This window comes from Sorex araneus, chromosome 8 (genome assembly GCF_027595985.1).
Source record: "Sorex araneus isolate mSorAra2 chromosome 8, mSorAra2.pri, whole genome shotgun sequence".
NCBI lineage: Eukaryota > Metazoa > Chordata > Mammalia > Eulipotyphla > Soricidae > Sorex > Sorex araneus.
This window is the reverse complement of record NC_073309.1, coordinates 32,671,990-32,698,485: the sequence shown is the minus strand read 5'-3', so window position 1 is coordinate 32,698,485 and position 26,496 is coordinate 32,671,990. Positions and strand designations below refer to the sequence as shown.

At 36.4% G+C, this 26,496-nt stretch overlaps 1 protein-coding gene across 2 annotated transcripts in view; it reads left to right on the top strand.

Moving 5' to 3' along the window:
• PHKB (phosphorylase kinase regulatory subunit beta) overlaps positions 1 to 26,496 on the top strand; it is a 262,109-nt gene that overhangs the window by 15,936 nt on the left and 219,677 nt on the right. For both annotated transcript variants that reach the window (XM_004600687.2, XM_055146377.1), the window contains 2 exons: positions 19,867 to 19,956; positions 22,239 to 22,377. In XM_004600687.2, the coding sequence (XP_004600744.2) occupies positions 19,867 to 19,956; positions 22,239 to 22,377 (229 nt within the window). The remainder of the gene's footprint in view (positions 1 to 19,866; positions 19,957 to 22,238; positions 22,378 to 26,496) is intronic.

The window sequence follows — 26,496 nt, the reverse complement described above, 5'->3', positions numbered from 1 at the left end:
TGTAATATGTTGATTGACTTGTATATGTTATTCCATCCTGCATTCCTGAGATGAATCCTACTTGTTCATGGTGTATGATGTTTTTGATGAATTGTTCTATTTGCTAGTAATTTGTCAAGAATCTTTGCATCTGTGTTCATCAAGGATTTGACCTGTAATTCTCTTTTTTTGGTGGTGTTTCTGTCTGCTTTTGGTATCAGGGTGATAATTTGCTTCATAGAAACTGTTTGGGAATGCTTTTATTTTTTCAGTTTGCTGGAAGAGCCTGAGAAGATTTGGCAGTAGGTCCTCTTTAAAGTTTTGAAGGAATTCACTGTGAATCCATCCAGACCTATGCTTTTGTTTTGGGGAAGACTTTTGATTACCTTTCCAATATCCTCTATAGTGATAGGTCTCTTAAGATCTTGCTACCGCCTTGGAAGATTATAGGAATCTAGTAATTTATCCATTTCTTTAAGGTTATCTTATTTCATGGCATAAAAATTCTCAAAGTAATCTCTGAGGATTCTTTGAATTTCTGTGGTTTCTGTTGTGATGGTCTCCCTTTTATTTATGATTTGGGGCTGGAGCGATAGCATGGCAGGTAGAGCATTTGCCTTGCATGGCCGACCTGGGTTCAATTCCTCCATCCCTCTCAAGAGAGCCTGGCAAGCTACTGAGAGATGCTGCCCACATGCAGAGCCTGGCAAGCTACCTGTGGTGTATTCGATATGCCGAAAACAGTAACAAGTCTCACAATGGAGATGTTACTGGTGCCTGCTCGAGCAAATCGATGTACAATGGGATGACAGTGGTACAGTGGTGCAGTGGTTTATTAGGGTTCTCTTTCTGTTTCTTTGTGAGTCTTGCTAGTGGTTTATTGATCTAGTTTATTTTGTCAGAGAATCAGTTCTTGATTTCATTGATCTTTCTGTTTTATTAATTTCTGCTCTAAACTTTGTCATGTCCTTCTCCTTCCTGCTTTGGGTTATTTATGTTGGTCATTCTCTAGTTTCTTGAGTTGTGCAGTCAAGTCACTTATTTGGTCCTTTCTTCCTTCCTGATGAATGTTTGCATACCTGTGAACTTTCCTCATAGCACTGCTTTTGCTGTGCTAAATTCTGGTATTTAGTGCCCTCGTTCTCATTTGTTTCTCTTTTAATTTCCACTTTGACTTCCTCTCTGACCCACTGTTTATTCAGTAATAAGCGATTTAATTTCTAGGTGTTTGAGTTGTTTTGCCACTTCTGTTTTTTATTGTTTTCTATTTTTAGTGCATCATGATCTGAACTGATAGTTGATATGATTTCTGTGCTCTTGACTTTGTGTTGGTGTTTTGTATTACAGCATGTGGTCTGTCTTTCTGCAGGTGTTTTGCATGTTTGTAGGGCTTGTCTTGTCTTAAAATAGCCTGTTTAGTTCTTGTAATGATGGTTTTGAGTCTATGAAGTTTCTGATTTGTTGTTTTTCTGTGAAGTTATTTATTTTTCCTTCAAATCTGAATGAGTATTCTTGGTGAGGCATTCATACCATTGAGTTTTTTTCACTGTATTCCACCACTGTCTTTGGGCCCATAGGTTTTCTTTCTTTTCTTTTCTTTCTTTCTTTTTTTTTTTTGCTTCTTGGGTCACACCCATCGATGATCAGGGGTTACTCCTGGCTCTGTACTCAGGAATTACTCCTGGCAGTGCTGGGGAGACCATATAGGATGCTGGAGATTGAACTGCGTGCAAGGCAAACACCCTTCCCTCTGTACTATCGCTCCAGCCCCTGGGCCCACAGGATTAAGGATGCTCTTTTGTATATAATTTTCTTATTTGGTCTTGCTGCTTTCAGTTTTCTATCTTTATATATGATTTTCATCTTTCTGATTAGGATGTTCCTTAAAATATATTTATTTGGATCTCTTAGTTGGTACACTTCAGGTACACTTTAGTTGGTACACTTGGCCTATTTTGCACTTTTTAGGGAATTGACATATTGTTCTCTATAATGTCTGAGTCAATTTATATTTGCACCAGCAAAAGTATGCAAAATTTTCATTTTTTCCACATAGATCTTGGTGAATCTATTCTTCAGCTCTGGGAAGTTCTCAGAAATTTTGTATTCTGATGAAACTGTTGTATCATCAGGCTTGTCTTTCTGGCCCTCTGGATCCCTGATGATTCTTATGTTGTACCTCTTGAATTCTTCTTCTTTTTTTAATTATCCCAAATTTCTCTAGGCTTTTTTCTATCTTCTGCTTTTGTCTGGAGATTTTCTGCTCCTTATCTTGTTGCTCACTGATTCTTTCAACAGATGTTACTCTGATGCAGGCTTTCCCATGAGTTTTTCAAATCTTCATTTCTGTTTGTAGTTACCTCATTTTTACTCACATATCCTCTTTTTTTTTTTATTGGCAGTGTGTCCGGCAGTTTCTTTGAACTCCTTATAAATCCTTTTTTATAAATCCTTATAAGGAGTTCAGGACATAGCAGAGATGAAACCCAAGTCTCCATACATGTTCTTTATGATTTGAACCACATCCTTTGACCTATTTTGCACTTTTAAAGAAATTACCATATTTTTCTCCATAATTTCTGAGTCAGTTTATATTCCCACCAGCAAAAGTATACAAAAAAGTACACATTTTTCTGTATTTCTCAAATGCTTATGTACAGTCTTGAATAATCTTTCTTACAATTATATATAATTCTATCTTATAAGGTATTATATTTATTTTGATTTTCATTTCCCTAATTGTAACATGATGGCCATCTTTTCATTTGCCCATTGGCTACTTGTATATCTTCAGGTGAAGATATATCATTTGAACTATTCATATGATATGACTAGGAGGCAGGGGCTACAACCATCAGTGCTTAGGATTTACTCCTGGCCTTGAGCTCATGGCAGAGGTCAGAGACCATATGGAGTTCCAGGGATTGAACCCAGGTCAGTTGCATGCAAGGTAAGCACCGTTTCTGCTGTACTATTATTTCCAATCCCGCTCTACAAATTTTAAAGTCAGTTTGAGTTTTTAAAAAAAAATATGTTAGCACAGCGGTTGGGCATTCGCCTTTCACGAGGTCGACCGGAGTTCAATTCCTCCGCCCCTCTCGGAGAGCCCAGCAAGCTACCAAGAGTATTGAGCCCGCGAGGCAGAGCCTGGCAAGCTACCCCTGTGTATTGGATATGCCAAAAACAGTAACAATAAGTCTGTCAATGAGAGACATTACCGGTGCCCACTCGAACAAATCAATGAGCAACGGGATGACAGTGATGTTTTCGCTGATATTTTAATAGTTTTGGGAGGTTGGGGAGATGCCAAGCAATGATGAGAAGGGCCATCTCAAGGGCCAAATACTCCTGAAAGTATTTGGTCAAGTGACCATAATGGTTCAATGAAGAGACCCAGTGGTGAGATGCTTCTTAGGTCTAGTGGTGCTGGGGGCCATGAGGGCCAAACTTGATGATGCTGGTGGGCTGGGGTTTGAATTCAGGGGCTCAAACATGTGTGTCATGCACATTTAGCTCTCCGAAGACCCTCTACCTCCAGAGGGAGAAGAACCATATATTTCTGAGGAATAACCCCTGAAATCATTTAAGGTGCTACCATGTATATCTTGTTTTTTTTTTTTAATTTCAGCTAAATGGTAGATATAGACATTTATCATCTCTTAGTAAAAGGTACTAGGTTTGTTGATGATATAAAGGGTTTTGTTTGTTTTTATTGGTAAAAATGTACTTAGAAATGTTGTATGATTTTGAGGGTATGCTTTGAAATCTTTGATAGAAAACATAAATAACTTATAATTGCATAGGTACTGTACTTTTAAAATTTTGGTAAATACTTTCTTGTGTTGTGATTTTTAAATATATATGTATTTTGTTGTTGTTGTTGATTTGAAATCACAGACATTGTTGCTTAAGGCTTCCTCCTGACTCTGCTCAGGAATCCCTCCTGCAATGTCAGGGAATCACACCATGGCCAGCCATATGCAAGGGAAGCATGCTAACCTCTGTACTGTCTCTCTAGCCTGTGTGTCTTGGGAGGAGGAGGAGGGGGGAGGTATGGGGAAGCGGTTCCCAGCAGTTCTTGGGAAGCTTCAGGGGCCCCTCCTGGTGATTCTCAGACTACCAGCCCCTAAGTGTAGGGTGAGGACCTGAGGATGTAGTACACCTTGTTGCTCTGCAAGGTGCTAGGGATCACCCAGGCACTGAAGCAGTGCTCGGAGTCCTCCATGGCTGCACCTTGTGATGCTCAGAGGACCATGCAGTGCCAGGGATAGGACCTCGGTCAGCCACATGTTAAGGTGAGCACCTTAATCCCATTACTGTCTCTTTGGGACAGTTTTTCATTTTGTTACTTATTCCTTTTATCCCTACATTTATCACCAATTCTCCAGTTATTTAAGATGAATTATTCTTTGTTCTAGGGAGTTACTCCAAGGACTAGAGCATATGCTTTGCATGTGGAAGTTCTAGGTTTGATGTCTGTCACCACATGGTCTGCAGTACTGCCAGGAGTGATTTCCCCTAAGCACTAAAAAACAGTTTAGATTCTTTACTGTGACATTGAAAATTGCCACTTTTATGAGTTCTGATACTTTATGTCTTTTGTTCTTTGTTGTCTTTGAAAATACATCTTAGTTTTAAATTTGTTCAATAAAAACTCTTGAAGACATTATACTCCTTTTATTATTCATAATTTCACACCATTTCCATTTAATCTTTAGTACATTTATTTTTGGACAATTCAGTTTTAAGTTTTATAGCTCAATACTAAATTAAATTAAAAGGCTTCTGTACTGAAAAATAATCATTGAAACATAAGACTTCTTATCAAATGGGAAAATTCTTGGACATCTGACAGTGTGCTTATATCCACGATATATAAAATACAAAACAACTAATAAAAACCCCTCAAAAGTCAACATACTGGGTCATAGAATAGTACAGAGGGTAAATCATTTGCCTTGTACTCAGCTGACCCCATTTGATACTTGACATCCTATATGGTCTAAAGGTCACCAAGATCTATGAATGCAGAGCCAGAAAAAAGTCCTGTGCATAGCCTATTATGTCCTGCCCCCCTCAAAATAAGTCAACACAGAAAACACAAGCTGCCTTTTCATAAAAATGGGTAAACAACTGAAAAGCGACTGCTAAAAATAAAAGATATAAAATTAATAGACAAATGAAGTGCTCATCATCATTCATTGTCAGGGAAATGAAAATCAAACAAAAAAGAGATATCACCTTACACCAGTGAGAATGGCCTGTATCAATGAAGCCAGAAACAAGTGCTGGTGGGGATGTGGAAAATTAGTAGCTTTCATTCATGGTCAGAATGTAAATTAGCTTAGTATCTATGGGAAAAAAAGTAGATTTTTCAAAAACATAAAAAATAGAGCTACCTATCATTCAGCAGTTCAATTCCTAGGTATCTATCCCAAGAACACAAAAACACTAAAAGATTCATACCTGTGTTTATTGCAGTGCAGTTTATAGTAGCTACGATCTGGGAACAGCCCAATGAAGTGCCCAGTAAAGAAAAACAAATTACCAGGAGATTTTTTTTTGTGTGTTTGTATATTTTTAAGAAGCAGGAGAATAGACAGTGCTCAATGTGGTCGGTCACCAGACTGACCACAGAACCCATCTTACCAAGGGTCAGGATTGGGCTGAAAGCGGTGATTGGAACATGGTGGAGGAATTTTGGTGATGGACTTAGTGTGGTTAATATGCCTCTAACACATAAAAAATATTTACACTCATGTAACTCACGGTTACTCTAATTTTAAAATACTTCTATTTTATTACAATTTTATTGGTATTATTTAGGTATTGGTAGAGAGCATTAATCATTCCTATTTTTATTGTTTATTTTGATGGGATTTTCCCCCTCATTTATATTGTATTCTTTTATATATGGCTCATATACGCATGTTAATTTTTATGTCAGTCCTCCATCCTAAAATTATATAAGATATCTTTTAAGTGATCTGCTGAGAACAACAAAGTTTCCATGTAAAATATCTTTAATATATTTATGTAAAATAAGAACTTATTTTTTATAGTTATATATTTGTGAGTTATCTTTATTTTGTAGAATCTTTTCATGAGTTTTTATCTATTTCTGTCAGAGACTCATGTTTGGTTATGCTATCTTGTTTTCATGGTATTATGCAATAAAGATCAATTAATTTGTTACTCATCCAATTCTCAAAAGGCTCTTAGCATTGATAATAATTATTTACTCAATGACTTCAAGTCTTTCTTAAAAGCCTAGTATGATGTAAAGCTTATTATTATTTGAAGCTATAGAACACTGTTCGAGGGTTGGAAATTATAACTAGGGTCTCTTGCTCTTTTACATGACATTAATATTTGTATCTAAAACCTATTTTCTTAGAATTTTTTTGTATCTAAAACCTATTTTCTTTTATCTGAAGTCTATTTTCTTACAAACTAACACTTTTATCTAAGACCCACTTTCTATCCTTCCTTAGTTTTACTTACTGTACTTACTATAATGTACTTTTAACTCTTTCTTGAATAGTCTTTCCCACCTGCTGTTATTATCAAAAGTCAGGAATTTAGGATGAATGCTTTTACTTCACAAATTTTCTATTAGTCTTTTATACTGCCTGTGGAGTTTCTGATCTTTCTAATGTTTGGATCACAAAAATCCTTACCTAATACACATATACAATGACTTTCCATTATCTGAAGGACAAAATGCAACCTAATTTTTGTTGTTTAGCAATTTGCATTGTTAAACTTTTGGGTACCTTTCTAGTTCTCCCCCTTCTCCCCCCACTTAGTGTCTCTGATATGGTACAACTAATAGGTCTGTCCCTCCTATTAGTCAGGTCATTCTCTTTCTGACTTCTGGACTTTAATCATCAAATTCCCTCTGTGTTAAATAGAAGTTCTCTAAGATTTGTGATTTTGTGCATTCCTGTAACCTATGCTTCAGCTGTCTCTTATCTTTGCATATATGCTTATTAGCCTCGGTAGCCCAGGTTTAATTAATTGATCTATTGGTTGCCATGGCACTTGACATTTTCTTTTTAGCACTGATACCACTGCATTGCTACTAAATAATTATGCATCTTCTTTTTCCTGAGTTATAAAATTCTTTGGGCCAGAGACCAAATTAATTGTATCTTGATATCACTGGTCTCCGTTACAGACTTGGAGATAAGGATTAAAATTGAATAAATTAATGAATCATGAAATTCTGAAAAAATTATAGCAATTTTGGTACAGAATGAGCTTCCAGAAATCTATGTTGTGTCATCATTTCATCATTTTACTTGGTAAATAAAATATGAAGAATTTATTCTCTAGCTATTTTAAAAATGAGAACTTATTTTCACACCATATATTTCATACCATATATTTAATCAAGACCAAAAAGGTTCAAAGTTTAAGTTAAAATTGTGGTAAAGCCAAATTGTGAGATTCATCATCATCATCCCATTGATCGTCAAATTTCTCGAGCGGTCTCAGTAACATCTCCATTCGTACTAGCCCTGAGATTTTAGAAGCCTCTCCTTACTCATCCTTCCCAATGATGCGGCATTGGAGGCTCTTTCAGGATTAGGGGAATGAGACCCAGCATTGTTACTGGTTTTGGCATATGAATACACAATGGGGAGTTTGTGAGGCTCTCCCATAGGGGTAGGAAACTCTCAGTAGCCTGCTGGTTCTCCCAGAGGGAGAAGTAGGCTATAAGATGTGGCGCTTCTGGACCGAGAGGTTCCAGGAGCTTGGTTTTAAGTCTCTGGATGTTGGCTGTGGATGGGATTACAGGGCGCCGGGAGGGGGCGGGGGGGCTAGTCCCTGGCTGTGACCGCCTAGCTACTGGAAAATGGGAAATCTGGGCAGAAGAGGCCCAGTCCTAATCTGAGCAGGCTTGGAGGTCTCAGCCCTGGGTCCCACACACCTGGGTTCCTCTGCCAGTACCTTCATGCGTGAGGCTTATCTGAATGTGTGGAGAGGGGCCTTGAGCATGGCTGTGGCTAAGGCTCTGGAGGTCTTCAGCCGCCAGGAGCTCTGCTTAGGTGGGGAGGGAAACTGGAGCCTATCCCCTCCAAGGGGCCCCGGGGAAGACAGCCAGGCACAGAAATTGTGAGATTAGTGCTTAATAACATTATGACTTGGTGAGAAAACTCTTGATTGTTTTCTTAAATCAAACGGAATGACTCATTGTCTTTGCTCTTTGCCTTAAAATCTGTAGCAATTTCTGTTGACTAATTTTTGCTTCTCCAGATGGGAAAATCATGGACATCCATTGCATTTGTTATCAAAATCTGCAATATGTTTATAACAGAGGTCACAATAAATTTAGACTTTAACATGACCATTTTTTTACTTGATATTTGAACTTCAGAACTATGAGATTTTAATGGAGGATAAAATTAATACACTTTTTGGGAGCTGACCTGGGGCCACTCCTGACAAAATGGTTCGTTTTTAAAAACATTTTTGGTTTTTCAAAACTATTATATTTTAAGCAACATGGTTATTTTTTAAAGCTTAGGGTATTTGTGTGTAAAGTTATTGCACCCCTCACCACCAAAGTGCCTACAACTATCCACCACTATCCCTATATCACCGTTAGTCTGATTAACTTTTAAGTGAACTGGTAAAGATTAGCTTCCTTAATCTTTCCATCAGCTGTAAATTTTAATGTTTCAGTATTACAGATTATATTAAATATACTTACATAAAAGCTCAAAATATATGTAAACTTGCAGTACCAGAAAGATGTTTTCACATATGACTTCTTCAGATCAGACTATAAGCTATATATTTAACTTAAAAAAGAAAGCTATTTTATGCTACAAGTGAAAGGAAGTAAAATGTAGGTGATGGGAAGATGTATCAGATGACTGAAACAGTTTGTTTACTAGTCTGACATGGATAAAATGCAATGACTAATATCAGAATTTTTTTAAAAAACTAACATAGTCTTTTGGAATAATCACATTAAATCCATATATTTTGTTTAAATGGAGCAGATTGAGTATTGATGTTAATCTGCATCATTTTTATAAGAAATGAAATTTTCTTTGTTGGGTAGATTTAGTATACCTGATGATGGCCAGAGGCTTTGTGGTCGGAAGTGGCCTGGGCAGCACGTAGAGGACCATGTATCAGGGACTACAGAGTGGACTGCATTGCATGGCAAGCACTTTAATCCCGGAACTATCTACCTACTTAAAATTTTATTTATTTTTTAAATTTTATTTATTTATTTATTTATTTTTTGGGTCACACCTGGCAATGCTCAGGGGTTCCTCCTGGCTCTGTACTCAGGAATGACTCCTGGCATTGCTTGGGGAACCATATGGGATTCTGGAAATTGAACCCGGGTCAGCCGCATGCAAGGCAGATGCCCTCCCCGCTGTGCTATCGCTCCAGCCCCTACGTACTTAAAATTTTAAAGAGAAGTACTGAAATGATTTTTATATACTTACCTCCTTTGTTTTGTTGTATTTGAAGCAAACTAACAAATTGTGCTTAATTCCTAGTTTTTTCACTTGCTAAAATATGACCTTCAAGAAATCACTTAACCTCAATTTAAAAAATTTAAGAATGGAAATAATAATAGTACCTATATAATAGTTTTGTGAAGGTGAAATGAAATCATGCATATAAGCATCTCAACACTGTTGTTAGCATATAAATGTTTTTATTATGTTACTGGTAATGAGATTATTATAGTATTTATTTTTGATCATTGGTTAAAAATGAATCTACATGTTTATATTTAGTCTGGCATGTGACATATTGAGAACTGCTATTAATTGTGGTATTCTGAGTATACTGCTAAATTATAATTACAATTAGCATTAAGTGTTCTTTTTCTAGGACATAAATGTCTAGATAAAACATTTATGTTAAAACAAAAAGCAATACCTCAGATCTCTGAAGAGAGAGTCAGGAGATTTGTTTCTGGTATTCAGGCCTACCTTCCTCCCTCCCTCCCTCCCTCCCTCCCTCCCTCCCTCCCTTCCTTCCTTCCTTCCTTCCTTCCTTCCTTCCTTCCTTCCTTCCTTCCTTCCTTCCTTCCTTCCTTCCTTCCTTCCTTCCTTCCTCCCTCCCTCCCTCCCTCCCTCCCTCCTTCCTTCCTTCCTTCCCTCCCTCCCACCCTTCCTTCCTTCTTCCCTCCCTTCCTTCTTCTGCTTATGGAGTTGTTCATGGGCTATTTCCAGCTTGGTGATTGTGGGTTGCTTCCTTTGGTACTTGGGATTGTGGGAAGCACGGGATCAATCCCAGGCCTCCTGCATGTGTAAAACACGTATTCAGCTCATTGAGCTACCTTATAGCTCTGTATTCATAAATTGTGAATTCCTTCTTTAAAATAAAGGGCTTATGCCAGATGCTTGTTTAGATTTCATTTTACTTTTAAATATGGCTCACAACTATCGACTATCAGGAAAATAGAAGGATATTTACGATCTTTAATGACCTAGTGTTGGTGATGTGGGGTGGCAGGAAGGAAGGTACAGTAATTTCAGGGTGCAGTAATCCCTGGCATTTCTCAGAGGTTACTCTTGGTTCTCAACTGTTCTCAAGGGATCACATGTTGTGCCAGGGATTGAACCTGGATTGGTCAAATGCAAGCAAGCGCTTTTACTCCTGTAATATATCTCTGGCCCAGGCTAGGTTATTTGTTAGATGTGGAACTGGTTGAGATTGGGCAGTGTTGTTTACCTGATGGATTTTGGGATGAGTATTTTAGTGATTCAAGGATTTGAAGTAAGTCTCAATCAACAAAATGTTAGTCTTTGGTTGATTCCTTCTCTTGCTTTCCAGGGGTTGCAAATTGAATTTTCCTAAGACTACAAAGCTGTTATTTCTCCTACTTTCCCCCTTCATTCTCCTCCTCTCTCTCATCTTTCATAAGATAGAATCATTATGTTCTTTGAAGCAGTGGATCTCCTTAAAATATAGATACCAATTAAGTCACTATCACTGTCATCCCGTTGCTCAACGATTTGTTCGAGCAGGCACCAGTAACATCTCTCACTGTGACACTTACTTGTTACTGTTTTTGGCATATCGAATACGCCACTGGTAGCTTGCCAGGCTCTGCCGTGCGGGCGGGATACTCTCGGTAGCTTGTCAGGCTCTCCAGGAAGGTTGAAAGTATCGAACACAGGTTAGCCTCGTGAAAGGCGAACGCCTTACCGCTGTGCTAATCGCTTCAGCCCACTGATTAAGTGTGTCTGGAAAGTGACCTGAGAGTTTACAGTTAGAGCATGCCCTGAAGTGAGGTACCTTGCTCCATAGGTATGGACTATGAAAGCAAACTAATATAACACTATCCTGATACGGAATTTTTATATTTTTGTCCCTTCCCTGTCTTTGACCCAGTATGTTAGATGCTTGGTCTTGCGCTCTAAATTAAGGATTCTCTTTTGATAAATATGAGTACTCTCAATTACCATTAGGCATGGCCACACTGTTCCTATGTGTGGCTGGTGCAATTTCTGCAGCTACCTTTCAATAATGACTCTGTCCTTACCAGTTTGCTGGTGTACTCTAAGCTTTGTTAGTAAAATGGATCTTTTTATTCAGTCAAACCAGTATGTTTGAGTTGCCAGTTCAGCGCTTCCATTCTTGAGGTTAGTGGTCTTAATGATATTAGTTAAATTTCCAACAAATTTTATTAGAAATTAATGGGCATTATTTGAATTTTCTTCTAGTCTCTTTGTCATGCATAGTTTTATATTTGTTAATCCTTTAGTATTTGTTGATCACATAGTGTCAGTTTCAATTTGGTAACTGCTTCTAAATGTAATAAAACTCCTTCATTTTCAGGGAGTTGTATAACAAATTGAATGGAAGTAAAGGTAGACAATAAAATGGAAGTAGTAATTACATAGTAGTGGTTATAATTGGAAATTTCTACTGACATATTTCATATCTATCTCTTGCAACTTGTCATTTAGAGAGAAATGATGTAAGTACTTATCATTTATAGAATAATGATGTGATTTAGAAGCTTCCCTGCAGGCATTCTTATATGATAAGATTCAATAGTCTTACGTAATAAACTTCTAAGTAGGATTCCATGATCTTATATAATAAGCATAAAACTATTTAAGTCATACTTAAAGTATTAGAATTGGATTAGAATTTGAGGAGCAACCCCAAAGTCCTCGTAGCATTCACCCAGTTGGTTCAGACATTTACTACTAGGGTCTGGCAATGCAGAGTTTCTGGGAGCATCAGAACCTTGGGATGGGGCTGGAGTGGTAGCACAGCGGGTAGGGTGTTTGCCTTATAGATATGAAATAACAATTTTCAATTTCTTGTGAGTTAACTTTGTAATCATATCTTTTCATGTTCTCATTCAGATACTTTTTTGATTAATAGTTGGAAAAAAACAAGTAGGATAGAATGAAAAAGTAGAAATGTAGTGTATTAAATTACTATATTTATGGTCATCCCTCATGTAGGTTATCGATGACCGAATCTTTTTTTTTTTGTGACATTAAATAGCTTTGTATAAGAACTGTGAGAGAGGAAAGTAAGAGGGGAACCCCCTAAAGTAAAAGAAAGGAATTACACACTACCCAAGTTGGAATGTGAGTGGTCCCAATGTGTTGCACCTGAATGAATCTTTCTCGACACAGTTTGTCCAATGAGATCATCTTGTTGCAGCTTATACTGGTGACGTTTAGCAAATTTTAGGCATCAAAGGATATAATTTATAGTTTCATTAGTTCAATAAATTTATTAAGTGCTCATAATAATGACAGATTTCCTCACCCTGAGGTTGCTAGTCCATGAAACAATGTTGAGAAAATGTAATAACCTGTGCTACTTCTGAAAGCATTTTTTTCCTAGAGAGGATTCCCAAAGACATTTTTGAAATATTAGAATTATTGGAATAGAAATTATATAAATCTGTGGTATATTATGGCCAGGTGCTTTAGACTATAAGTAAGAAAGGATAATGAAATGAGTAATGAGTGATTGGTATTCATAAGGTCAGCACATGAAACATCAACCAGATTTTATATCCTTAAATAGATTTTATAGTCTGTGCTCCTTCTATAAAGGTCACTGGAAGAACTTAATACTTTTTGATTTAAAATAAAATGATATAAGTGAAATGGCCTTTTCACATCTTATTTGGATAAGTTAAATAGAAATTTTTACTTCATTTGTATAAAATTATATTTTTTCATATTTATTATTTTATGTTTTATTTTTTGTTTCTTACCTAGTTTGTCATGGAGAAATGGATAGACCTAAAAAGTTGAGTTTGGTTGGACTATGATAATGAATTAATGTTGTTAATAATGTTAATAAAATATACATATATATGCATAATTTTGTAGTTTAAGGCAGAAAATGAAAGCAGTGTTTAGGGAGTCAGTATTTTTTGTCAGGGTAGTTTTATGAGGTTTCATTGAATAGGATAAATGACAACATATATAGTATTTTTCTTCAGAGTGCACTGTGTTCAAATTAAAATACCCATTTCATAACTTTACTACTTTGGATCTCATCTTAGAGTACTGTCAGTGCAATGATACAGGATAAAATATCTTGTGCAATGTATAGTAGTAGATTCAGAACTTTCCTTTCTCATTAAAAAAATACAAGGCATAAATGACTATTTTTTAGAATCTTTAGATATATACAGTAAAAAATCTTCTCTTTTTAATTGAAGTCATTTTTAACAATGATTGTCTTTATTAACTCTTTAGTTATTTACACATATTTATAGATATGTAAAAAAATCTAAGATCTATAACTGTACCTTAGAAAATATAATATTCTTATACTAAGCTGTTCTTGTAGTATGGCATTGTTTTTTCATTATATGTTTATTTATTTAAATTTTATTTTAGGCACTCTGGTTTACAATACTGTTTATGCTAATGATACAATACAGTTAATGATAAGGTTTCATGCATAACACAATCCAGTACCCACATCCTACCTCAGAATGTTCACTTCCCTCAGCCATTGTCTCAGCATCCCCCCAGATTTCCCCCACCCAAACACTTACCTCCTCTGTGGTAAGCTTCTTTCTAAAGACCAGTTTTCATTTCTTGTTGCATTTGTTATTTCCTTACTATCCCACATACGAGAGAGATCACTTTGTATATGTCCCTCTCCTGACTAAGTTTACTCTGCAGGATACTCTAGATCCAGCTAGTTGGCAGAAAATTACATGATGTTTTTTCTTAGTCCAAGTAGTATTCAGTTGTGTATATATACTATCTCTTCTTTACGCAATAACTTATTCTTGGTTGGGTGGTTTCCAGATTTTAGCTGTTGTGAATAGCCAAATAGAACATAAGAGTGAAAAAATGTCTTTTCTGAAAAGTGTTTATGAGTGCTTGGGGCAGATACTAAGAAGTGGAATTGCTGAGTAATATGGGATCTCAAGTTTTAGTGTTTTGAGGAGTATCCATTTTGATTTCCAAGACGACTGAACCAGTCCCTATTTTGACCAGCAGTGAATGATCGCATTTTTTGCACATCTACACCAACACTCATTGTTTTTGTACTTGTGATGTGTACCAATATCACTGGTGTGACATGAAATTCTTTTCCCCCATTCTTTTGAAAGAGATTAATATTTTTCTTGTAAAGTTCTACTAATGCTTTATATATTTTGGATAGTAGTCCTTTATCAGATTAGTGGTAGGCAAATATTTTCTTCCAATCTGTGTAATGTCTAATTATTCTGGCCCTTGTTTCTTTTAAAATTTTTCTTTTGGGGCCATACCTGGAACTACTCAGAAGTTTACTCCTGGTTCTGCACTCAGGAATTATTCCCGGTGGTACATGGGGGACCTTATGGGATGCTGGGGATTGAACCCAGGTCAGTGATGTGCAAGGCAAACACCCTACTGGCTGTACTATCGCTCTGGCCCCTCTAATTTTATTCTTATGCCCCTTAATTTTCTACCTGTTGCCCGTCTAGTTTTGTGCTGTGAACCCCCATTTTTGGAATTTTCACCTGTTACTCCTGGGATTTCCCTTAGTTAACGACACTTTTTTAGACTTTGCATGTGTTTTTGTTTCAGTTGAATTCTATGTGACATCACTCAATGCAAAGTTGAGAAACTATTGTTTTTTGACATAAGCAGCCAGATAGTGCTTCCAGTACACTGTTACTGATGTAAATAAATTCAAGGTGTAATAGTAAGGTGTAAAAGTAAGACAACTAAAGTAAAAAGATGACTCGAGTAAAATCTTTGCTTTAAATAATGATCTATGGGGCTGGAGTGATAGCACAGTGGGTAGGGCGTTTGCCTTGCATGAGGCTGACCCGGGTTCAATTCTCAGCATCCCATATGGTCCCCTGAGCACTGCCAGGGGTAATTCCTGAGTGCAGAGCCAGGAATAACCCCTGTGCATCATCGGGTGTGACCCAAAAAGCAAAACTAAAAAAATGATCTAGTTTAAATGGCTGGAGAGACAGTACAGTGGGTAAGGGACTTATTTACATGGACCCAGGTCCTATGCCCAGCACCACTTATGGTCTGCTGAGCCGAGCCTACCAGAAATGATCCTAAAATGTAGAGTCAGTAGTACTCCCTGAGCACAGCTAGCTGGATGTGGACTCCCAAGGTTACCTGTTTTCTGTTTTTTACCATTTGATTCCAGTAATGGCTATTTCATAACCAACTCCTGAACTTCCCCAATTTTTTACGTTGATGCCTCTGTTGTTGCTTGTTGGTTCCTACACATTCCAGGCTGTTTATAAATGAGAATGTTTTTACAATATTTCTTATGATGACAAACAGTAAGTAAGGTATTTATCCACTGACAGGAATAGCAAATAAGTTAGCTGTACTGTAAACAGTGTACTGGGATACATAGCAGCCAGTAGTCATTTGCCTTTGGTGATTTCTATGTGCATTATTAAAAATTGGAATTGTACAGGCTTTTCTGAGGATTTAGTTTAACATAAAATTCTCTCTCCTTTGAAAGGGCATGCTTGGTTCAGAATTTTAATAAAATTTATCATTAGCACTTTATCATTTATACTTCTCTTGCCAAAACCTTTTTTGTCTAGCATATCACAAAATTTTTAGTATATAGTATCTTGTTTCATAAGACATAAGTTTCATAACTCTAAGTATTAGGTATGTTATTATGATTACCTGCCCTCCCAGATTTTAGTTCTTTGTATAATTTTATCTTAGTTTATTATTTGAAATGGATATCATTTATAGAAATTGCAGAATGCTGAATTCTTTATTCTCTGAGTCCCACAGGAAAAATGGATTTTACTTTTATTTTAAGGAATTCACTAATAATTCCTTGTGTTCTCATTCAAAACATTATTTTACCTTTCCTTTCCTCATAATCTGTAAGGCTTGGTGGCTTGTTATATGTGCAGTGCATTTATATATTATTTACAGACATTAATATTGATATTATTATCTTATTTCATCACATACATTGAAAACTATAAATCTAATCAGAGCATCAGAATTTTGATCAGTAACTTTAAAAAATATATTTAAGAACATTGAATCATATAATACAAGGTAGCATTATGCCAAAATAATAGAGTATTATTGTTTGATTTACTGATCTGTTTTCCACCTTGAATTTCCTGCTGTATCATCTTTTAAGTATTTTAAAAGTTCCTAGTTTTGGTTTTATAGAGTTCCACAGAAACCTCGTTGGGTATTTTATAGTGCAAAATTCATGAAGTTTCTATTTATTAAATTTATACTATTAATATTGTTTTGTGTCATGAAAATATTTTTAAAAACTCTTTTAATCTTCTTGTAGTTAAATAACCCTGTATAAGTCTTTATCCTTTTTCTTTCTAATAAAGATGCCTTAGTATTTTTCTATAAATAGTAATTTCTACTTCCATTGTATTGTTTGCTGGTGTATCTATTTGATACTAATGTATTCTGATATGAAGATGTGGATTGCATTTTTCTGTACGAAGGAAATTTACAAGCAAAAATCAGATCAATACATTTAAATTCATTTAAAAGTAGATAACAAAGAAGCTTCATTTTACTTTGTGAAATTTATGTATAGTCATAATTCAAAGACAAAAACACATCTAAAGGAAAAATTTACATTTTAAATATATTTCTGGGGTTGGGACAAAGCTATAGAACTGGAGCTCATGCTTTGCAAGCTGGATTTGATTATAATACATTTGGTCCTCTGAGCACTGCTGGGTGTGCCCAGCACCTCCGCTTACCCCCAAGTAAAAATGTATTTTGATTTGAACTATAAATGATTATTAAAATTTTCTGTTATTTTTTTGTTTTATTGTTTGGGGAATTCTTGTGCTATTGATTATTTTCTCTGTCACAGTTTTATTTATATTAATGATTTCCTGCTGTCTAATTTTTGTTTAATGCATTACCGTTGATTATTTTTACTTGAACTTCAGATTTGTTGTACTGTTCATCATAAATTGTGTGGAGCAACATTGTCTAATTTTATGGAGCTCCTTCAATACTAATACAATGCTGGTCACTAAAATGTTAACATTTATTTACTCAATCTGTTTCTTGCACATCTTAAGCTTTCTTTGAAGATACAGGAAGTCTTAAAAAATTTGATTCTTAATAAATGAGATGTTTTTACTTTTATACTTTGAAACATTTCTTTTAGCTTTAACTGGATAATTTTTTTTAAAAGTTTAATTTTTCTTTTTGCTTATTGTTGCCTCTAAGAAATTGCATTGGTGATTTCACTAAGAAATGGAAGAGAGAATTTCTAATCACTTTTTGGGGAAAGGCGTTTTAAATGTAGTAGCACTTTAAAAAAAATAAATTTTGCAGAGTTAGATACCTTGAGTAGTATATATGCCAAGCATGTGCAAGACCCTGAGTTTAATCCCTAGCAGTGCCCACCAGAGCACTGATAGATGTATTTCTCTTACTTTACCCCATTCCCTGCCATCAGCAGCACTGGATATTGTCTAATAACATACTAAATACATTTGTGTTTTATATATGTATATATATACCCATTATTATATGGTATACATTATCCTATTGAAATGATATATATGTATACAACTTTTTGTGATTTTTCTTGTATTATCTTAAACAGGAGTTACACTAAAAGAGTTTAAATAATAATAGTTGTCATTATTTGCCAAGTTGGAAGGATTGTATATCCACTATTCTTCCAGCTCAGCAAAAGTGGGTTTTCTTTAAGTCTTGTACATATGTGTGCAAAATTAATTAAAAATTTTTGATTTGTACATGACTTCATTTTATTGATTACTAATACATTTCTCTGAGAATATAGACCTTTTGAATGCTCATCTAAAGTGTAAGCAATAGACATGTTTTTCCATTCCAATAAGTCGCCCATATATTTATACTTGCCCATACACTTACAGATTACTGAATGCACAGAACCAGGGGCCATGGGTAGGTCGTTACGTTACATTTGTATGGGAGTCCTGATACATTTATATTTTGATAGATCATTCTATTCTTTACCATGGAGCCATCTGGTCAATGCTATTTTGAGGACTACTCTTTAAAGACTATCTGTTCACTTAGAACAAGTCATTTCATATTTCTTGTTTTTATCTACAAATCAACTCTCTTCCAACAGAAGATAATGGTAGAATTGAATGAATAGATCTTTTTCTTCATCATGCTCACTGCCTACTTAAATATAAAGGAATACTTAAAATAATAATTTTACAGATATAAATATATTAATTTTCTTTAAAAGGGATTTTTAATGCATGGTACAACAGTTCTCCCCAAGTCAATTATAGATTCAGTCTTGCACTATGTTGTTAGACTATTATGGCATGCATTACCTGAATGCGGAGGTGGATTAGTTGTGACCTTGAGATGTTGATTATTTCTGAGTGCTTTTAACAAGAGTGAAAGAGAATAGTCTGATGACTGAAGGTTCAGATGTCTTCCTTTCACTCAATAGTTGAGAAAATGTACTAGGCAAGTGAACAATTTTCTGTATCCATCTTATGGGAAATTATTATGATTATTGTGTTATGTAACCATGATGTAATTTTCATAGCTGATAAATAGAAATGGTTTTATTTATGGTCCAGGTAATAAGGGAAGAGGATTGTCTACCAAAGAAAAAGTAGGGATCAAAGTTCCAGAGTAAAAACTAACTCAGTGAATATTTGTGGAGTGGATGGATTTTGACATGTGAGATTACGTATTTTCTCTGGGGTTTGGGGGATGTGATAGAAAATTGCTTGATAGAGGGCTAGAGCGATAATACAGTGAACAGGGTGCTTGCCTTGCATGCTGCTCACTTGGGTAAAACACCATATGAGATCTCCTGAGCCCCAATTGGATCCTGAGTGCAGAGCCAGGAGTGTAGCCCCAAACACCAAAAAAAAAAAAAAAGAAGGAAAGGTAAGAAGGAAGGAACAAAGGAAAGAAAGAAAGAAAGAAAGAAAGAAAGAAAGAAAGAAAGAAAGAAAGAAAGAAAGAAAGAAAGAAAGAAAGAAATAGAAAAAGAAAATAAGAGAGGAAAGAAGAAAACAAAATTGCCTGATTATTAGCCAAAGGTTTAGATTTCAGGGCTTACAAATAGATATATTTCTCAAAAAGAAATGAAATTATTGAGCCAATGGTCACCATGAGTATTTTTGATGTTTGAGTTGTGAGGAACAGCATATTCATAAAATAGTTCTTTTGACTGCTGAAGTTGAGGATAGGAGTGTTCCATAATAATTACAAATTTTCTATATTTATTTCAAGGGTGCTTTCTTACCTCTCCACCAATTTTCTTATTTGTATCTAAATATGATAGTTCACACATAAAAGTAAAAACCGGGTTACTAAGTAGGGCTTCTTCATTTGTATAGATATTGTCATTGTTTGGATTTAAATGACTGAATTTAATAGGTTTTTATTTTTCTTTTAGGCTCAGTTTATGAACCTCTTAAAAGTATTAATCTTCCAAGACCTGATGGTGAAACTCTGTGGGATAAATTGGATCATTATTATAGAATTGGTAAGCAAAACTTTAGGAAAATATGACCTTAGGTAGCTATGATTATTACTTATATTTTTGTGATATTGTACACTTGCATGGATCATGTTGATCTCTTATTTTAATTTTTGTAGTTCCTGTGTATGCAGCAGTGTTTTCTAGTTAAATATTGATTATGAGACTATAAAAGGAATCCAGTAAATTATAACTGCCTGTTGAATAATTTTTTAACCATTGCTAGTATCCTTTCCATCTTTTTAGCCTTCCCAGCATTACCACATTTGGGAACTTGAGATTCTTTCTGAAGATTTTATAGAACGATTCTTTGCTCACTTCCCTAGAGTCCTTTGATCATTCACCTAAAATTCACAAGGATTCCTGAAACTTTCATAGCTGTTTCTAGTTCAGTGAGATTATAGCATTATAATGTTAATATCACGTTCCTATTTATTTATTATTTTATTTATTTCAGGAGTCTGGCACAATTTATCTTTTAATGTGAATAAACTAATAGGAAGCATTCCAGTGTATTTTATATTGCCCCTTTTTATCTGTGAAGCTACAACCAGCTAAGAAGACTTGTATTTATTTAATTAACTCAATTCATTTATTTATTGGACACACTTGCAGTGAGTTTTGATTGTTTGTTGTAGGCCTGGCAATTTAATGCAAGCCTAACAGTGCTTGGGGTACCCCCAGGCCTAAACCTGAGGTAGAATATGTGGCGCTGAAGATAAAACTCCATCCTTGGAGATATTCTCGGAGTATGTTCTTCCACGTGAACTATTTCCCATGCCCCTTAACTACCTTTTAAAAGAAATTTTAATTTGGACTGTCACTGTCACTGTTATCCCATTGCTCATCGATTTGTTCGAGGGGGCACCAGTAACGTCTCTCAGTGAGAGACTTATTGTTACTGTTTTTGGCATATCCAATACGCACGGGTAGCTTGCCAGGATCTGCTGCTTGGGCTCCATACTCTTGGTAGCTTGCCGGGCTCTCTGAGAGGGGCGGAGGAATCGAACTCGAGTTGGCCGCGTGAAGGGAGAACGCCCAACCACTGTGCTATCTGCTCCAGCCCTTAATTTGGACTATAGGAATTAATTCTTAATTCTGGATTCACTAATATGTATTCTGGTAGTGTGAAATAATGACAAAATCAGTATAGGTTAAGAAAAAGAAATTTACATCTTTAATAATTTGTAAAGGAACAGAGTGCATTTGTTCTTTGAAAAACCATTTTGGAGCAGAAATGTAGCTGAGTAGTAGAGCACTTTGGCATATGCAAGGCCCTTTTAGTCTCTTTTATAAGAGGTATTTAGTGAGACACTAATTTCAGACTTGTATTTAAATAAAATGTTTACAAAACAATTATTTACTTTTTGTTTCTATTTTCTATAAGGATATCATTTAGTTAAAAATGTTAAATAGGGCTGGACCAATAGCACAGCGGGTAGGGTGTTTGCCTTGCATGCGGCTGACCCGGGTTTGATTCCTAGCATCCCATATGGTCCCTTGAGCACCAACAGGGGTAATTCCTGAGTGCAGAGCCAGGAGTAACCTCTGAGCATCGCCAGGTGTGACCCCAAAAAGCAAAAAAAAATGTTAAATATATCCCTAACATAAAATATAGCCAGTAAAATGAATACATTCTTCTGAAGACCTGGTACAAATTAGTTACAAATAAAAAACAGGGCCTTTAAGCAGTTTGAGTTACCTTTGGGTTTGCAAATGTACTCTACTCTATATTGAGTAGAGTATTTGTAACCATACAACAACTATATTTGTTGTATGGTTTCCTGTTGATCTGATTTGTTGAAAATTATGCTTCATTCTTTTGGCTGATCTTTTTGTCCCTTATGTTTGATGTTACATTCAATCATGAACGGAATGTTAAAGGCTTCATTTTGGTTTTGTTTTTTGTGCCACACCAAGTGAGACTCAGAAGTCCCCAGGCTTTGTGCTTGAAAGTAACCTGGTGGCTCTGGGAGAACCATGCAGTGTTGGGGATCCAGCCAGCTCTCCAGCATGCAAGTCATGTATGCTAGCCCAGGTTAAGCTTTTTAAAGATGCTAATGAGCAGAGTCCTTCCCTCAGAAGAAGAAAGGACCACTTTATGCATGTGAATTCCTAATTAGTCTGGAGTGATTTACAGGGTTGTTTTTACATCTTCAAAAGTTCTATGCTTTAGCTAAATTTAGAAAGAACAAAGTTGTCTGAAGTGAGATGAAGAAACCAAAAAGGACTCTCAAAGGAAATGGATGGCTACGCAAATTTATTCCTTGTCTTGTCTTCAATTGTAGTTAAGGCAACATTGCTGCTGTATCAAAGTCCAACCACAGGTCTCTTCCCCACTAAAACTTGTGGTGATGATCAGAAGGCCAAGGTCCAGGACAGTCTGTACTGTGCTGCTGGTGCTTGGGCTTTGGCTCTAGCATACAGGTAAGCTAGTGTGAAGACTTATCTTCACTGTGTGACTTGTGACTGCTCACATCTCCATTTAGGCTTCTTTTTGTTTTTATAAGGGTTCTCATGAAGCTTTTTTAGGACTTTGTGGACAAAAAGTTTTCTTCTCTAGGTTTTATAGAACAGCACTAACTTATGGCAGAATGAACTAGCCATTCTCACTGAGTAGGTAGGTTTCAGACATTGAGAATGACTATTTTAAAACAGATCCTAGAATAGTTAACAGATTTATTTAAAGTTATGTAACAGTTAATGATAGAGCTGGTATCAGTGCTCCTTTTATTCTTTCTCTCTGTACAGTGTTTTTCTTACTATAATATGTGGGGCTGTTAAATCTAGTTGTAATAAAGTACAAAAAGTTCATAATGCAGAATATGTTCTTTATCTCATCATCTAAGGAAAGTATACAACTTTCTATAGTTGAAGTAACAATTTTTTTTTAACTACCAAGGAAAGTATATCCCACTTAGAGAAATAAAAAGGTAGTTATCCTAGAATAATTTTTGAAGCCCTTTTTACTTTTATCATATATTGTTGGATATCATTGGTTTGTCCTTTCCCCCTTGCCACTAGGAGCTTAGGTTTATCAGTCACACCCATCAGAGTGCTCCAAAGTCACTCCCATTCCTTTGTTTATCTGTAACCACTTCTACCAGTTTATCTGCTCTTCCTCTAATCAAACTCTGTTAATTGGTAAGGTCAGAAATTCCTAGGACACTGAATATTATAACATTGCCTTTCTCTCCTCTTTATGCCTTTTGAATAATTTACTTTAAAGCTATGTCTTTTTTGTATAGACACAAGAAGACGATATTATGTTTTTATAACTTAAGACTTAATTGGCCTCGAATATTATTACCTCCCGGGCATCTGCTTTCTCCACTTAAACCTCAGTTGCCCTCAGTTCCTAGCACCCCAAAGTAGGGTCCCCGACGTGGGACGGGAAGGATCCAGGGCAAGCGGTGAGTTATGTGCTACCCTGGCATCGAGATGGGCCTGGCCAAAGTGCCTAATTCTTAACTATAAGTTAAGAGCTTGATCATAGACAAATGCTGTCATGATCCAATAGTAATTATGAGACTGGGACCCTGCTAGGGATAGGAAAGACTGTTCTGGCCTGAGCACTGTAGTCTGAGATTGAGATGGCCCCAGGAGAGCAATTCTATAAGCTTTAATGCATCTCTTATTGTGTCCATACAAAATGATTAATATTATGAATTCTTATATGTTTGCTGGCTGAGGAGAAGAGAAACACATTCATGGGACTCCGCCCTTGGGTGGATCTTCCTGCTGAAAGAGAATTAAGTCCTAGGAGAAGCATCCCCTGAGAAAAAGGAACCTTACCCTATTGCTGAGCACACCTATGTGTATGCCCCAACCCCCTCATGCTGGGGAGATTTAACTAGGCTGTAAGAGTGGGTTGGGGGGCCAGATACACGGGGGCCAGATCGACAGATCGAGAGAGAGAGAATGAAGTAGGATGGGGGAGAAAGAAGCAGGAGGAGAATCAGAGGAGAATTGGGGGAGAGTTCCAGAGGAGAGTGTATAGAGGGAAGATTGGAATAAACTGCAAGTGAGACCAACCATCTTGGCTCCGTTCCTTCCTTCACCTGCCTCGCTGCCCGTGCTCCTTTTATTTTTATTTTTTTTTAACTTTTTATTTAATCACCATGTGGAAAGTTACAAAGTTCTCAGGTTTTTATGTCAGTCATACAATATTCAAACACCCATCCCTTCACCAGTGCCCACATTCCACCACCAAAAACCCCAGTATACCCCCCGCCCCCGCCCCCACCCCTTACCCCCTACTGTATAACCAATGAACTTCACTTTATTTTTTCTTTACCTTGATTACATTCCATAACTCAACACAAAACTCACTACAGTTGTTGGAGTTTCCACCCAAGATAGACAGACCTACTACATTTGATAATTACTTTTTCATTGCTGGAAATGAAGAGATATGTAGCCCCACTGCTACAAGTACATAACTCTCTCTCTCCTTTTTTGTCCCTTTTTCCTTTTCCCTTTTTTTTTTTTTCTTTTTCCCCCTCATCCCCCTTCCCGCGCCTCATACTCACACTCCGCGTCAGCCAGCGTGGGGCTTTTGCTTAGTTCACAGTCCAGAGAGGTGGCTGCTACATTAAAAACCCTCAATATTTCAACAAAAACTTACTGTTATTATTTGGAGTTTCCCCCCCACCAAGTCAGACCTGTTCAAAAGGAACCGTTTCACATTGCTGACAGTTATAAATATTAAGTCGCGCGGACACGGTAGCATCCGCGCGGTTTTGGATTTTTGTATAAAGTCCAGGGAAAATTCTGCCAGAAATTACATAGCCCAGCTCACAGTCCCAGTGCATTGCTGTAAGAAGTCTCTGAATTCAAAGTCTTTAGGCGCAGAGGGTCCAATTCGCGCTCAGCGGCTCCGGATTTATCTGGGCCAAGGGCGTGCCGGTTACGCCCCCTTCCCATGAGTTCCTGGGAGCCCCAAAAGTAAAAACCGAATACCTCTGGGTTTGGAGTCTAGAAGATGGCGCCTGCCACATGGGTGCCGCCAGCCCGCCGCTTTCCATGCAGGAAGACAGGGTGGGGAGGAAAAAAAATCCACCCCCGGCAGTACAGAGTTGTAGCCCAGTTCGCAGTCCCAGTGCATTGCTATCGGACGCTGCGCTGGATGCCCGAATATGTTAGATCTCTGGAATCAAAGTCTTTAGGCGCAGAGGGTCCCTATTTTTATTTTTATACAATATATAGTGTTGGTGATTTGTTTACATGAAAATTTCCTTTTGAAATTTATAAAATTTTTATTTCTAATTATCTTAGGAAATTTTACAAATGAAGTTATACAGATTAGGAAGAATCCCTTTAGAATTATTAATATTTTGTGTTTAGTAATGATATGTATTATTGGCAAGGAATAAATAATACACACATATTTATTTTTCAGGGATGAGTCACACCTTAATGGTACTCAGAGGCTATTTCTGATAGTACTTAGGAGTGACCCCTAACAGTGCTGAGGGGACCATCTGTGGTGCCAGCGATTTGTGACCCCAGGGCAGTCCACAAACAAGTCTCACATTGACTCCTGTACTGTCTCTCCAGCTCCTAAAATTAATTAAAAAATTTATGAGTAATTTGAGTCTTCTAGTTGTTTTACTTTTAAGTCTTCAACAATTATTGAAAACTTTGCTTCTATTTGACTGTTTGATTTGCGTATGTGTATTGAGATCTTAAAAGGTTATTTTTTGTGTATGTCTATTTCATATACTTTTAGGAGTAGTTTGGCTATAAAGAAATATTGTATGAGAATAACAAATGCTAAAGACTGTAAAAACTGAGAACTAGTTTACAGAACTGGACCAATGAAGAGTGGGAATGTGATTTGGGTGAGGGGATTCTGAAACAGTGGCAGATGGTAGAGGATATTCTGGTGGAGGGTGTGATATTGGAAGGTTGTATGCATGAAACCTTATCACTAAAAGTACTATAAATTATGCCTGGAGAGAGTACAGTGAGTAGAGTGCTTGCCTTGCACGCAGTCAACCTGGATTTTATCTCTGCATCCCATATGGTCTGCTGTGCACCACCAGGAGTAATTCCATAGTGCAGATCCAGGAGTGACCTTGAGCACTGCCAGGTGTGGCCTCAAAAGCAAAAAAAACCCAAAAAAAACCAAAAAAACAGTATTTTAATCACACTGCTTCAATAATTAAGAAAAAAGCATAAGCATTGAAGCACAGTCCAGAGGGGAGGGGAGAGGATACCTTTATGCAAAGAAACAACCTGTTCCAGGACAGTGTTAAATTTATTGCTGTTAAGTAAATTAAATAGAATATAGACCTCAAATTAGTGCTGATATATAGTCATGTTACATTATTTTGATCAAATAAATTTTTTATATTTTCTTTGACGCTTTCTAATATATTAGTGACAGAATTCAAGAAACTAATATACTAGTGATAGAATTTAAGTGTCTAATTTCTTCCATAGTTTTATATTTTTAAGAATGTAGTTCTGGTTTAGATATAAAATACCTAATATTGTAGAATAATTAGCACATAATTTGTTATCAATACATTTATAAAATTC